This window comes from Rhinopithecus bieti, unplaced genomic scaffold, assembly GCF_001698545.2.
Source record: "Rhinopithecus bieti isolate Rb0 unplaced genomic scaffold, ASM169854v2 scaffold_3878, whole genome shotgun sequence".
Lineage (NCBI taxonomy): Eukaryota > Metazoa > Chordata > Mammalia > Primates > Cercopithecidae > Rhinopithecus > Rhinopithecus bieti.
Window position 1 is genome coordinate 5,402,661 of NW_016805059.1, and position 15,707 is coordinate 5,418,367.

Consider the following 15,707-nt stretch of genomic DNA (forward strand, 5'->3'; position numbering starts at 1 on the left):
CCTTGGACGGATAAGGCAGGGCATTTGGAGATGTATAATAATGGCCTAGCTCACTTCCCTGGAATCAGGGCCACCATATTTCTGCTCTACCTGGTGATGTGGCTTTCCCCAAATAGAGAAAAGAACAGCAGATATGAAAAATGAGATTCCAGCCCTAAATCAAGCTTTACTGCTTACAGTTTTAGACAAGTCACTTCGCCTCACTAGACTTCCATTTTCTCATTTGTAAAATTAGAACACATTAAAGGACCTCTATCATCTTGGATTCTAGTTAAACCACTCTTTGGAAACCATCACCTACCTCTTCTGCTTCTGACACTTTTAGCAAAGAAGAGATACGCCCAAGGACACGCTGCCCATGTCACATCTACTCCATGTCCCTTATACATAGTCACCAACTTACTTTAGTGGGCTGCATTTTTATGGAATTTCAAATGTTTGTTTTTGATGCTGGGCTGTTACCGATCTGATGTCAGAGGTCAAAACAACTAAATTTCTTCAGATATGAGAACAGGTAAGTGGGAGTGCAGAAAGGCCCCATGTAGGCTACTGAGTGAGCACCCCAACTAGATGGGAGTGTGGAAAGGGAACTATTTCCTCCAGATCACAAAGGGCCATACACGATGGCTTTTTACACTGCACTTCGGGATGTAATTATCTTTTTACAGCACCACTGTCAAAGCCCATACTTACAAACCATAAGTTAATCAAATAATTTTGGACTACACAGAAGTAAACAATCTGATCTCACAGATTCAAATATTATAAAATGATTTACATAGAACCATATCTGAAAGACAGGGCTGCCTTGGGAATAACAGTGGAGATTCTAGGAATAGACTGCTTTTTCTCAGAAAGTTCTGCTGCTTTCAAGATGTGCAACGTGAGCTGAGGTCAGTAACGTCACCTACATTTCAGCATCTCATCTACAATATAAGGAAATAATTGTACCATTGGTTTGTATAAAAGTAAAGAGCTAACACATGTATGGTCCTTACCAAGATGCCTGGTACACAGCTATTATTTATAACACTAACAAGCTGTTATCATATGTGCATATAATTTCTCTTTATTTTCACAGGTATTACATTTGTTTTAACATAGGTATTGGGTTTATAGATAAAATGCCAAGTTACCCCTGACTGCTAGGAACAAACTTGTAATATTTCCATTCTTTGCTATCGAAGTTTGTGAGATCTGTCCTTTCTCAATTCTTGGTGATCATCTATTAAATTGTCTCCATATTTCAAAAGCAAATATTTTAATGAAACATTTGAATATTGGAGTTCTGAAAACTGCCTCTATATGGAAGGAAAACGGCATTTCCAGCTATTAATTGGATACTTTAAAAAATTATTTTAACCATTTTTAAGTGTGCAATGTAGTGGCATTAAGTACATTCACAGTGTTGCACAGCCATCACCACTGAATAATTTTTAAATACATAAAATAGAAAATTTTTTTCAAGCTGACATACAGCTCACTTGAGATGCAACTGGCTTCTAGAAGGAGTTTTCATAATTATCATTAGGGGCATAACTAGGCTGTTTTCATAGTTGGCACCCTTAAAGCAAATGACTCATTGTCAATTACAGTTTATAGTTATATTTGAACTCTTCTTTTTCAAGACTGTGCAGGTAATTTTGGCAGTTTATCCTTACATATTTAACAATACTTTGGTACATAAAACATCTCATGTATAGAAGAGTGGTTAATCCTCCAATTTACCTCCAATTCCAGATATGCTGACTTATTTATAGATTATCCCTCTTAAGAATGGTGATAAGCTCAAAAAGTCTCCAATCTAGAAAGCAATAACTCATTCAGTGCTGCATATGTACAGATGTGCCACTAAACCTCACAATGCAAATACAGAGTATTGACAAAGACTAAGGAAGACTATATACTCCAAGGTTAAGCAACCTCACTGTTTCCTAACAACAAAGCCAGAAAGGTGCATGTTTTAGTACTGTGCTTTGCACAGAGGAAGTGTCAGATAAACAATTGTCAAAGTAAAAAGTGACACTTGTTAGCTCTGTATTGGGATGATTCTAACCAATGCCCCATGTAAAAGAATGTTATTTTTAAGTTAAAGGAAACAAAAGAAAATGTACCACACTGTCCCTGGTATGCTGTCTGATTAATTTTTTCCCAGGGTAACACACAAGGATCCTAGCCCCACAACAGCTTCTAATGAATAGGTTCGCCAGCAATGATTAGCCAAGAAGCTAATGCTTTTACTACTCTTACTCCAATAGGGTTTCCCTCTGGGCCAGGATGTCCAATGTGAAAGAGGTGGCAGGAAAAGCAGAGTACAGACAGAATTCTAACCCTTTCCACAGCCACATGGAAATTAAAATAGAGAATATACAAAAGAACGCTGGATTTGCTGCAGTACTACCCACAGTAGAGATGCAAACACACACTCTCCAGGTACACTAGGAGAACGCAGGAGATGCCACAGCCCTAACAGACCACACTAACTGCCTGTTTCTCACAGCTGACAACTGCCAGTAGGGACAATGGGATTAGCCCCCACTCTGTCTGGAAAATGCTAAGTAGTCCCATCAATCTGCCCCCGGGGAAGAGAGAGACAGGCCTGTATGTAAGATCTCAGCTACAGGTTGGAGACCTCAGCAACAGGATGAGGATAGCTGCTAAGGCTGACAAGTGCCCAGCTCTGAGTAAAATGCAGAGCTGTCATGGCTGGGTTCTGAAGATGGGAATGTCTCTTCAAGTCCCCTAAGTGCTACTCATGACCCATCAGAGTTGTGTTTGAGTGATGGACTCTCCCAAAGAGGCTGTAGCTCAGTTGAGCATCTTTTAAGTATATGAAATTTCAATAAAGCAGTGCTGTGATCATGTACTTAACTTTTAGTTAATTGGCAGGCAAAAAATATTAGAACGTTCATTAAGGGTCTTCAAAGTCATCCCCGACCCCCTCCTAAGCTCTCTTGCCTAAACAGCCCGCTGTACTTTTTCCTTGGTGTCAGAAACATCCCTAGAAGTTCTAGTCTCGGCCAGGCGTGGTGGTTCACGCCTTAATCCCAGCACTTTGGGAGGCCGAGGTGGGCAAATCAGGAGATGAGGAGATCAAGACCATCCTGTCCAACATGGCGAAACCCGTCTCTACTAAAACACACACACACACACACACACAGTAGCTGGGCGTGGTGGCGCACGCCTGTAGTCCCAGCTACTTGGGAGGCTGAGGCAGGAGAATCGCTTGAATCAGGGAGTCGGAGGTTGCGGAGGCGGAGCCGAGATCGCGCCACAGCACTCCAGAGCCAGACTCCGTCTCAACAACAAAACAATAACCAAAACTAGAAGTTCTAGTCTCTTGAAGGGAATCAAGAAAAAAAGAGTGTGTAGGCTTCATCTCACAGTGTTTTTAAGGGGACAGCATGTTCCTGGACGTCAGTTTGGAGCTCAGGACTTTTTTGAACGAGGACCAGTGGGGTCTTGGTGCTCAGCTGGTCACTCACTCCTTTGGTCAACAATAATCAAAAGGAACATCAAGGAAAACCTGCTAGAAACCTTTCCCCTTGACTCCTGGCATGTGCCATAGATGAGGTGGGGGCAGGAAGGGCTGGCCCACATGCTTCTGATGACAAACCAGGGCACAGCAAGCCGAGTTCGGAGAGCAGAAGTAGAGAAACACACAGCCCTATTTTATTGCATTTGGGAGAGAAGAAAAGGATGGGGAAAGTATGGACAATTCTAAACTAGAATTCTTACTCTCACTCCACTAATTCAGGAAAAGGCTCCTCCACCACCACTTATCTTTCAAAACTTTTCTTGATTATTAAACACAGAATGTCAGTCGGTACAACGACACAATCGGGCCAGAGCCGGACTGTCCAACTCTTCTGTGAGTTCCGTCGTCTGTGTTCCATCTGCCTGTATTCCAGGCAGCAGTGAAAGAACCCAGGACAACGCGTTCCCAGTCAGCGCCTTCAATCTGCAGCACAATGTAAACATTCACAGACGTCCGAGACCAACACCAGAGAGCGGAGGAAGAATGCCTGTATTTGAATGTACATTTTCAGTTGCTCTCACTGTCCCAAAACCAAGAAAAAAAAAAAAAAAAAAAGTACATGCGTGCCAAAGGATGCTCTAGAGAGAGGGAAGGAAGCGCTGGCTGCTCCTTCCAGGAAGACAACTGTGGGTCAGTAGAAGGGGGTCACAGACGGCCGAACCCCGGAGATCCTTTCTGTCCACACAAGAAGTTTGAAAACCGACCATTAAGCCCGGAGGAAATTCGGCCTAGGGGGTCCTGGGTCACCACTTCTTTCAAGTTTGGATACATAGTAGTTTACTAGGTCTCCGCATTAGCCAGCGGTCCGCAGCCTCCTTCCATCCCCAACCCAGAACCCTGTCCCCGCCCGAGCCACTCACCAACAAGCCACCAGCTGGACCGCGAAACCCCCGGAAGCCGCGCTGGGGGCAGCAAACTGAACCCGAGAGGGCGGCCCCGCGGGCAGCGCGGAGCCCCAGCCGGGTCCTTATCAGCGGCTGGCAGGAGCTCGTCGCGGCACGAGGGTGGGGCGCCGGTGCGCGCAGAGATCAACGCCCACACGCGCCGCGCCGGCTCTGCGGCCGGGAGAGAGGCCGCCGCCTGCAGGGCGGAGACTGCGGGGCGGGCGCCCAGCGCCGGCGGTGCACGACCCTCGGCCTTCCGCAGGGCCGACAGCTCTTCCGTCCGGCGGCCGCAACTGGGTAGGCCGCCGGACAGGCTCGCCCATTCCCGACACCCACCAACGTCGGGCGGGGTCTCGGCCCCGCCCCACCCCCCGAGGGGCCCCAGCTGGAGAGCCCACGCCCCCGACGCCACGCCCCCCGAGGCGCCAGCCCCTCTGCGGGGGCTTAGCACGCTGCGCCCAGAAGTGGGGTGGGAGACGGCTAAGGGAGATGTCCATGTAATTGAAACGAAAGTGGGGTGTCTTGCGGCTCGCAGACACCCGGTCTGCGGCGGCCGCGCGCTCCCACCCCACCCCGAGCCTCCGCCGCGACATCTTCCCACGTCCCCCGTCCGGGTCGCAGGCGCGGGGGAAAAGCCTCACGGTCGCACTGCGGCTCTGCCAAAAGGGAGCCGGGACGAGCCGGTGAGAGAAAAACGGGGGAGACTCCTGGCGTTTGAAACCGATCAGAACCCGCTCTCCAAGAGCTGGGGACACCCCTTGTCTGGAGGCTGATCCCCAGCCCACCCGCTTCCTTCCCCTCCCCACACTCCTCCAGGCGCGGGGCGCAACTTGTAACCCGAACTTCGCGCAGCCGGAGCAAGTGTGTCGGGGCGAGAAGCGCCTAGTCCTCGGTCCGCACCACCGCACTGGGTCCCCGCCACCGCCACACCACTATCTCAGGGGCCAGGCGTGGCCCCCGGCTGGCTAGGGAGCCGAGCGCGGCGCCGCGGCTGCGCATTCTGTGCGGGACGCCGCTGTCTCCCACGGGCGGGGATAAACTAGGGGGCGGTTGATCTGAAATTCTTAGCCACGGCTAATAGTCAATCACCCAAGTGCGACCCGTGGCAGCCCGGCAGTGCAGCTCGTTCTCCAGACGCGGGTCCACACCGGCGCATCCTCGCCTCCAGAGACCGATCGCAGTCCTCCGCGGCCGGGTAAGAGCGACCGCCTAAGTCACCCGGGTGGATGTGGAGGGAGCTGGAACCTCCTTTCCAGCTTTCCCGGTGAGGCTCAGAGGAAGCCGAGACCCGGCACCCATCGGCCGCGCTTCTCGGCGCCTCAGCCTCGGCTCCCGGCCAACACCCCGACCCCGACCCTCCCGAGCTGCGGGGCTCCAGCTCCCCGTGTCCCGCGCCGCGGTCGCCCCCGCCTCGGCTGCCCTACCCGCACTCACCCGCGGCCAGCGCCACCCGCTCCCGGCGCGCAGCAGACCGCATGCAGCTCCCGCCAGCTGTGTCGGCGCAGCGGCCCTCCTCCGGTCACTGGCAGGACCCGCAGACCACAAACAGAGAGCAAGCGAGGCCGAGGCGGGGCGGGGAACGCAAAAATAAGAGCGGCGGCCTCAGGTAACAAAGCTGCGGCCCCGCTGCTCCCGGCCCGTCGCGAAGGGCAGCGCGCCCTTTCCTGCTCCGCCCCTCCCTCGCCCCCCCTTCCACCCTCCGCGCGCCACCGTCACCGCCACGCGCTCACCTTCACCTGCGCGGGGCCCCGGGGGAGACGCCTCGGGGCACACTGCCCCCCGCACCCGAAGGCTGGCGCGGGGCTAGGCCCGGGGCCACCGAGAGAAGTAGGGGCGGCAGGAGATGGAGATAGCTGGGCTGCCCAGAAGAGCCAGGTGTCCTCAGGGAACGGGCAAGAGGAGGCGCCAAGCTGGCTTCTGAACCTGCAAGTGCCTTTCACAAAGGAGCCTTTGCGGCAGCCTCCCGGGAACCCTCTCTTGTGCACACGGGCGCGCACACACTCTTATATACACGCGCGCACACACACACACACACACACCCGCACACGCCCCCCGACGCACGCGCCGGACCACCCTCTGCCCCAACACTTTCTTCTCCCTGGAAACCTAGTAGCACTTGGGCGAACTGTCCTGTCCCAGCCCCTGCAGCTGAAACCTGGCTGGGCCAGAGCTTCCCAAAGGTCAGCTCCTCCCTGGGGCCTGCCAATCTGTAAGTTTGTTACCGTTTTTATTTTGTTTTTGTTTTTAATTCTCTATGATGATAACAGGAACCTTTAGGTTGTATTAAAGCGTAAAAAGATCCCTCAAAAATTTTTGCCAGGCCTGATCGAATGAACGCATGCTGTCTGGGAAAGGCACACTCCTCACAGAAAGAAACAGGGGAATCGATTTAATCACTTTTTTTTTCTTTTTTTCCATCAAAGTGACTTGGGCCGCCAAGCAGTGAGAAGCATGTAGTCAAAGAAAACATCCCGGGCAAACCGGCTGACCGAAAATCCACTGCCGGGGTAGGGAGGCGCCCTCTACGGGGATGAAGTCATCGCTACCTTTGACTCTTTGATTCTAGATAATCGACCAAGACTTTTCCAGCCTAATGCCTGACGCCTTTCGCTTCCTCCACCCTGGTCCTCAGTCCCTGGACTCCCAGGACGGAATGCCTGGCCTCCATATGCAAGCCTTGGATCGAGAAAGAGAAACTATTAGTGTAAACACACTCATCAACAAAAACCAGAACTGTGCCTGCCAATAGCCCATTTCTTGGCCATTGATCCGAGCATGAAGAGAAGTGGATCCAACTAAGAGAACCTTAAAATCTTAAAGAATAAGAAAATGTAATAAAGAGAAAGATAATGTCATGCTCAGGGAGCTAATATTAATCCCAAAAGGAATATTGACTGTTCAGGCTCAAGTTAAATTACAGCAGATCGAAAGTGAGGAGTGGAGTGGCATCTTCTTTTCTCTTACTGTCGACCTTGTTAAATGGGGACTCCACACTCCCTGCCTACTCCTCCCTCCTCAGCCCCATGACAGTGGCATCCCCGCAACTGTATTGAGCATGCGCTCTAAAAACAGTTACTTTTTGAGAAGTCAAGTCTGGTGACCCATCCTCAGCCCCTCGTCCCTTTGATCTCCTTGGCAGCATCCTACCCTAAGGCCTTCTCTATGCTTCTCTGGCCTTCTCTGCTGACCCTTCTCTTCCTTTGAGGACAGTAACAAGGTTCTTCCAACTCTTGATCTCCCATTATCCCATAGAAATACCTTCTGATTTCAAATTGAACCCATCCAGATGTCGTGGGGCCTGAAGCTTGCATAACTCCTCGGGGAGCTTCTTAAAGGAAAGCAATAAAAACTTACAAATGTAATACTAGACCTGTATCCTTGGAAGGGCCCAGGGAAAATGAGGGGCTTGGAAACTTGAGCTTCAAGGTACATCTCCGGGTTTCTCTTCAATGTCAGGGACTCTTGAATCCATATTGTCATTGTAAAATTTGAAGTCCAAATTCAAATATCCAAAAGTCAACTCATCTTTCCCTCAAAACTAGTACTCTTCCCGCACCCACCACCTCCCCCTCTTTACCTAAGACCTGGTTTTTCTGTTTGAAATCCTAGCTTTTCCTTTGCTTCATTGTCTCTCTTAAATTCTTTAAAATTCAAGTATTTGCTAAATTTGCTGCTCTTTCCCAAGTAACCTGTCTTATTTTTTACATGCACCATCACCGCAGTAACCCTAAGTAGTGGAAGAGAGTATTTATCTGCTGTTGGCCACATATCAGGCACCACACTTGATTCTCACCATGATCCTATAAGCATTCGGATTTCCCGGCTTAGAGAGGTTAAATTGGATACCTACATCCACTGCCCTTAGAGAGGTTAAATTGGATACCTACATCCACTGCCCTTAGAGAGGTTAAATTGGATGCCTACATCCACTGCCTTCGTGTTCTTTCTGCTTCTCTCTTCTTCCTAAATCCATCCCAAAACTGCTGTCAGTTCACTGTTTTTAAAAGTCTGATTTCATCACGTTACCTACCTCTTCAGAAGCTTCTTCAGATTCCCATGTGTTCCTCCAGGAAGAAGGCAGCATTCTTCAGTCTGACAATCTGGCAGCATCCTACGTTTATCTTCCACAATTGGATGCGTCCCATTTCACTCAAGCAGTGGGGTGTACTGCCCCTGAAAATGTCATGCTTATTTTAACCTTTTTTTTGTTTTTGAGATGGAGTCTCACTCTGTTGCCACTCACTCCAGATGCCAGTCTGGAGTGCAGTGGAGCGATCTGAGCTCACTGCAATTTCCACCTCCCGGGTTCAAGTGATTCTCCTGCCTCAGCCTCCCAAGTAGCTGGAATTACAAGTGTGCACCACCACACCCGGCTAATTTTTGTATTTTTAGTAGAGATGGGGTTTCACCATGTTGGCCAGAATCATCTCGATCTCCTGACCTTGTGATCCACACACCTCAGCCTTCCAAAGTGCTGGGATTAATATATGTAAGCCACCATGCCTGGCCTATTTTGACTCTTATTTTTCAAACTGTACATAGGACATGGTCAAAAAGTGCTTCAATGAAGCATGGCACAACTCTTAAATAGAGTTCTTATCTTGATGGATTGGATCTAAAGCTGCAAATCTAGAAGACAATTTATTCTTCGTCTACTAATATACTGATTATCCATCTGTGTCCCCAAAATGTGCCAACCAGCCTTTGAGTAAGGCTGGAAAGGCTCCTGGAGCCCAGTGTGCCCAAAGTCTGCCCAGCCACTGGCATTCGTGGCTTGGAGGTGGCACTGCTGCAACTGCAGGACTCTTGAGCAGTGGACAGTGTGACCAGCTCTCAGTTTTCCAACGAGGCCAGACCTCCCGGAAAGTGTGTTAGATAACTCAGTGTGGCCCAGAAAATGGGTCTGTACCAGGCACTGGTACCAGGCCCTGCAGAAGAACTGCTGTGTTTTCCTGATTCCATTTGCAGCTTGCTCTTCGCTCTCCCTGGGTTGCCCTTTCCGGAATGCTGTATTTTCTACACCCAGTTTATTTTGATTCTTATGGTTTCTGCCTCCTTGGACCAAAGAGGCTTTTAGTTTCTCCTACATCACGTATTTTGTATTTCAATCTGTCATTAGGAACAAGTAAACAAAGCCTTCAAAATGAATCAAATTTCAGAATCCATGTAAAACAGACTTTTAGTATTTGCTTAAGGAGTAAGTCTACATGAACTGACTTCATGGGCCCTCTAGGATACAGACTGAGATCTTTACTTAATCTTTAATCATTATTCTTCTTAAAATATATATTTGATTAGATCAGTTGTTCAGTATTAAGATTCCAGGCTGTTTTTGCCTTTTAAAATTGGAAACTGCAGAAACAAACAAACTGTCCACATTATGGTTAAATAGATTTGCAGACAAATGCAAAGGCTTACCAACCCTCTGACCTTGTTTCCTTCAAAGGGTGGCAAGTGTAAAATAAAATCAGCAGAATTGTTACTGTTACCATAAAATGCAAATTTGTATCAAATACCTTTTGGCAATTTTCCAAATAACTTTTTTTTTGAGATAATAGTCTCACTCTGTTGCCCAGTACAGTGACACAAACATCCTCCCACCTCACCTCCCAAAGTGTCGTGGTTACAGGCATGAGCCACTGTGTCTGGCCCCAAACAACTTTTGAACTGAAAAAATAATATTTTATTTCTGATTTTTAAATTTATTTTTTATTTTTTTAATAGAGACAGGCTATTCTATAACTTCTGGCCTCAAGCAATCCTCCTGCCTTGGCCTCCCAAAGTGCTGGGATTTTAGATGTGAGCCACCACTCAGCCAATACTTCATTTTTGAAGGCTAACAAATTTAAATGGAAAGTTGCCTTTAAATACTGTAAGTTATGACTAGGCTCTGATCATTAAGAAGGAGAAGAGGGAGAAAGGGAGAAATATTTTCTGAATGCTAAGTAGTGATTTTGAAGTTTTTTTTTTTTTTTTTTTTTGAGACAGGGTCTTTCTCCATCACCCAGGCTGGAATACAGTGGCGTGGTTACTGCTCACTGCAGCCTCAACCTCCTGGGCTCAACTGATCCTCCCACTTCAGCCTCCCAAGTAAGTGGGACTATAGCCACGTGCCACCATGCCCAGCTAACTTTTGTATTTTTTGTAAAGACGGGGTTGAAAGTTTAAAATAGAAAATGCTTCCACATGTGATGTTAGTATCTAATGTAGCATCAATGACATTTGCCTTGCCAGAAGTAAATAGGGGTATTTTGTCAACAGTAGTGCCTGATTTGTTTGAAAGTAGGAGAGATTAAAGACAACCTTTACCCAACATACAGGAATGAGGTAGTAAGATAATGTGATGACTCTCATGCCTGCCTATCTATACTGTATTTCCTTAGAGCAAATTGTCCCTTTGTTTTTCGTGTGTGTGTGTGTGTGTGTATGTGTGTGTGTGTGTGTGTTTTGCAGGCCAGAGATGGAAGAGGAGACTAAGAAAAAAAAACTGTAGACATCACCAAGCTTTTACCCAAAAAACCTCCAGCTAGAGCTCTTTAGTTTATAGTTGATTCGGTGCTTAGAAAACTGCTTGCTGTTTGTGTAAGGTCTGGCCATTATAACATTCAAACCTTGAGGAGAGAAATAGCTGTAAAATATAACATCAAAACCTTTCATTTCTTTCCATTATTTGTCACCAGAAAAAAGTATGTGAGTCTTAATAAGAGGAATTAAGTTAAAGAATTTGTCAGATGCCAGTTTCTTTTGCTATGGGTTCAAACTATTTTCAAATTGTTTACCCTACTAAGAAGTTAGAAGAGCAAACAGTAATTTGAAACCATAACACACACAGTTTAAGCAGTCTCCAAACAAACCCAATGACTCAACAATATTGGAGAGTGTGAGTGTGTGTGTGTGTGTGTGTGTGTTTCCCTGGGGAAGTGCTATGTGCACATCCCACGTAAGTCTTTGTAGGACATAGGAAGATGGGCAAAGACACCGTGGTGATTTAGCAATTAGTAAAGGCCTTTCTGCTCCCCTTGGAAATCCAGTGTGTGCTTAGTTTAGTGAACTCGCTCTGGACAGTTCTTTGCACTAAGCTTCTATAATAAGAAGGTAAATCCTTTGGGTATGGTAGCAAATAATAAACCAGTCCACAACAATCAGAATCTTAATATTTCTCAAGCAGATTTATAGAAATAATTACAATGGACCATTAAAAAGCAAAGGGGGCAAGCTTTTGTTGGAAATACCATTATTCAAGTTTTGATTGGCCTTGGACACAAAGAGGATCCCTGTCAAACACTTAGCATCATAATCAGTTTACATCTACATCTCTTTGTGGGCCTGACCTGGCTAAAATTGAAGGGGGGTCTTTTGGGGTTAAATCTAGGACTCCTTTCATCTTAACTCGTAACTTGCTGGCCTGCTACTGAAAAACAAGGATCTGGTAATTAACTCATAAGGGTTGGTATTAAATATTCAACCTTTTTTCTAGTGTTTTTGTGCCTTTGATCAACTTTTGTATGTTAGATATTAAATTGTAAATTAGATAGTAAAAAAGAAGAAAATTTGTCTGTATATTACAATGTGTCCAATTGGTGGTGATTTCTCAAAACTATGCCAGAATAAGTTTACACTTAATCTGTCTTGAAATGTTGCTGATTTTCCAAGTAATACCCTAGGCTTCCTACCCCACCACTGTGTGGAAGGCACAGGTGAACAAGTTTCTGCATTTTGGGGTTTCGAATTGTGCCCTGCTTCCTGTGGGGTGATTGATGGGCAGTGTCACTGCAGGCATCTGTTTCACACGGTTGGGGGCAGGGAGGGAGTGCAGGGCAAGCACACAGCTAAGCACAGGACAGTTTATACTGTCAAATGGGATTGTTTTCATGCTGGAAATGGCTTCACAAAAACAAGATACAATTTTTCTTTTCTGGAGAATTGAAAATTTTAAAGGACCATGGAAAAGGGAAAGCAGAGAAAATACTAGATGTCCACACATCTTCATGTGTCCCTCCATGCTTCCCATGACAGATTCGAACATATTTTCTAGCTTCACATTCCCTCCTTTATGGTATGCCTTCTTCACAGTTTATCTTATTTGATAAGAAGATTAATATCCAAGGGTGGCTACTTGCCTGCAGAGCATAATCAGGTTAAACATTGTCTATGGCAGGGGAAGAAGGCAGAGAAATTAATCCTACCCCAGCAGCTCCATTGCACAGGAACTCATAAAAAGAGGGTCTCTGGTGATCCCCCTACTCATGTACAGAGTCTACAGAAGTCCCTTGATGGTACGAAAGGAAAATAAATCTCGGGACCCCCATTTCACTAAGCCAAAGAGAAAAGTCAAGCTGGGAACTGCATCGTTGGGCAAACCTGCCTTCCATTCTGTTTCTAAATGAGATAGCTACAAAGATTAAAAAGCGACATATCTCCCTCACAGTTTGCACACAAGGAAATTTCTTGTGGACAAAGGACAGACGGAACTCAAAGTCATCCCTCTGCTCATGTGAGACAAACGTGTATCTGTGTTTCCTTTGCCTTTTTGTTTCACTAAGCCAGACTAAGGTATAAGTGACTCTTCCTCTGTGCGCCCCCCACATGTAAGTTGTGTATTCAGTAAAAAGTTAATCAGAGACTCAAAAGAATGCAACCATTTCTCTCTTATCTACCTATGACCTGGAAGCCCCTCCGTGCTTCTCGTTGTTCCAGTTTTCTGGACTGAGTCAATGTACATCTTACATATATATTGATTGATGTCTCATGTCTCCCTAAAATGTATAAAACCAAGCTGTGCCCTGACCACCCTAGGCACATGTCATGTCATCATGACCTCCTGAGGCTATGTCATGGGTGTGTCCTTAACCTTGGCAAAATAAACTTTTTTTTCCTCTAAACTTTAGAATCTTAAACTAAATCCTTTATTTCAAAAACCAACATAAAATGATTTCCCAGGCAGAGAAAAGGTTTGAGATGGAAGCATTCTTGTTAGCACTCCCTTCCTGCATAAATGGGGTTGGATAGAGAGGGGAGAGGGAATGACCAAGGGTACGGAAAGCTTTCACAATGCATGCCGAGTGTGAAGTGACACCCCCAGCAGATGAGGTTTATCATCTTTACTTAGTCACACAACATCAAGGACTGGTTAGTTCCAGGGAAGGGCTCCATTTCATCACCTGGGTCAGTTCTCTTCCCCCACATGCTCCACAATGCAGTAGAACCAAACAACACACTTATCTACAATAGAATGTTTAAATAACACCTGTCCAATAACTGCCCTTCTTTGTGCTGTTGGGGAAAAGCAAAAACCAGAAAGCAATAAAACCCAAACCCTTTGGCAAGTCGGCCGGTGCCTATTCTCCTTGGGCATTTTTAGTGGAACTTTGGCTGGGCCTTGCCCTCCTCCCAGTATCATTGAGGAAAGTGGCAGCAGGACAGGTTTGGTCATCTGCACTGGAGTAGAAAGAGAAACCAAACACGATTTGGGCCACAGGTGGATTCTGGCACATTTTTAGATTGGTTAAAAATGTCATGTTGTGCACAGGATGCAGGCAAAGGAGTTTTTTTTTTTTTTTTTTTTTTTTTTTTTTTGAGGGATGTAATGTCTGCAGGAAGCATGAACGGTCTGATCTACCCTTGGGGAGGAGCTCCCTGTGTAAGGACAGAGAAACTAGGGGGCCTCGAGGAAGGTGTTGGTTCGGAAGACGGAGGAGACAATTGTTCCGGTGGCATTGATGGTGCCTTTGCTGTCTGAGCTGGACTCAGAGTCGCTGCTCTCAGAGTAAGCACCCAGGCCTGGGAGGATGCTGATACAGACTGCAGCAGAGGGGCAGTGGATGGAGGGGCCACTCAGGGAAGTGTTTCCAAGAGACTTGCAGGATGAGGACTCCTGATTCTTGTCATCTGGCTCAGGGTCCGGTTTCAGTCTTTTCACAGTATTGCTACTCTCTAAGCTCTTATGCTTCACAGCTCCTGCCAACAGCTTCGCCTGGGAGAACTTGTTCTTGGTTTCTATGGGCTTCACAGTCAGTTTCTTTTCCACTTCCTTCTTGTTCTCTTGAGAAATTCCAACCTTCTTGAGGTTATTTCTGTATTCCTTCAGTTCTTTCAGTTCTTCTTCTCTTCATTGCTTTTCTATTAGTTGCTGCTATCGAGAAACCCCATCAAGGAAGTTGGTCTCATCTTCATCTAAGCCTCTTACCACGTTTTTTAATTTGAACTGTTCCTCATACTCCTGCTGCTTCTTGTCCTTCTGTTTCTGTAGCCTTTCATATAGAGATCAAGAGTCACAAACCTCCTCTAGACATTCTTCTGGATCTTCAGATTTTCGAACTTTCTCCCATTCTTCTTACCTCCTTTTGCACCATTCATCTAGTTCTGCCTCAGACACAAACCTCTTTTTGATAATAAGGTTACCATCATCCCCTCCATCCATAATGAAACAACCAATCGCCACTATAGAGTTCCGGCCAAATAAACTTTCTAAGTTGACTGAGACCTGTCTCAGATATTTTGGGTTCACAGTTGACAACCACAAAGGCATTCTGAGTGGAGATTCCCCTGACCTTTGACAAATTTCTTATTGGTGCTTGGTACCAGCTTGAGTATCTTTATGACTCAAACCAATAAGATACTTGGCTGAGGCCTGGGAACCTCCCGTTTAGAGAATCCCTGATCTTTCAAAATTTGGTCAAGATCTAAAGTTTACTTGGCTGTACAACCCCTATTCTGGAGTTACACTTGCTTCCAACAAGGAGGGCAAGTTTTCCTACTTCCATGACAATGGAAAGCAGGTAACTCTTTTGTGGAGTCTGAGCTGACTTCAAAACAATTTGAGATTTTTCCTGCTTCTAGGATGGTAGAGAGCAGTCTTCAGCCTGAGACCCATTCTTAGGTAAGTAGCTGAATCAGGGTTCTGTCTTAGCTAAAGTTAAGATTCACAACCAGCTGGTCTTAATTTCTCCTTACCATTAGAGTACTCAGTAATCATATAAATTGTGCAACTGTTTGATTTGCTTAGCTGTTTTTGTTCTTGTTGCTTGTTTGTTTTATTTTATTTTATTTTATTTTTTCCCATTGGGTTTGACCAACTCTATCGGCCTTGAGGAAATCCAAAGGAAAGTCCAAATTGTGGGGAACAAGGCCTCTGAATTGGCTAAATTCCCACAACTGAAAAGAAAAAAAGGGAAAAAAAAAAACGGCCAGCAAAAGGAAAAAAAGGGAAAGATTTTTTGTTTAGATTACCTAAAGGGCTTTAGTTATATAACAAGGCCACTTTTTTTTTTTTTTTTTTTTTTTTT

At 46.1% G+C, this 15,707-nt stretch overlaps 2 protein-coding genes and 1 pseudogene across 6 annotated transcripts in view; 1 reads left to right on the plus strand and 2 right to left on the minus strand.

Moving 5' to 3' along the window:
* FHDC1 (FH2 domain containing 1) overlaps positions 1-15,707 on the minus strand; it is an 89,220-nt gene that overhangs the window by 37,983 nt on the left and 35,530 nt on the right. Inside the window, exon 1 of one of the 5 annotated variants that reach the window (XM_017871109.1) lies at positions 8,453-8,552. The exons of 1 other annotated variant lie outside the window; for it this stretch is intronic. The gene's annotated coding sequence lies outside the window, so the exon portion shown is untranslated. Of the gene's footprint in view, positions 1-4,398; positions 4,508-5,856; positions 5,898-6,152; positions 6,235-8,452; positions 8,553-15,707 lie in introns of those variants that run through there. 3 more of the 5 variants (XM_017871108.1, XM_017871107.1, XM_017871106.1) reach the window with 3 other exon arrangements.
* LOC108528995 (TMF-regulated nuclear protein 1-like) lies at positions 505-7,784 on the plus strand. Its single transcript, XM_017871029.1, has 5 exons — positions 505-514; positions 3,816-3,973; positions 4,350-5,105; positions 5,239-5,617; positions 6,846-7,784. The coding sequence occupies exons 1-4, from the start codon at positions 505-507 to the stop codon at positions 5,389-5,391; spliced, it is 1,077 nt and encodes a 358-aa protein (XP_017726518.1). The 3' UTR covers positions 5,392-5,617; positions 6,846-7,784.
* LOC108529047 (protein FAM192A pseudogene) lies at positions 14,078-14,857 on the minus strand (annotated as a pseudogene).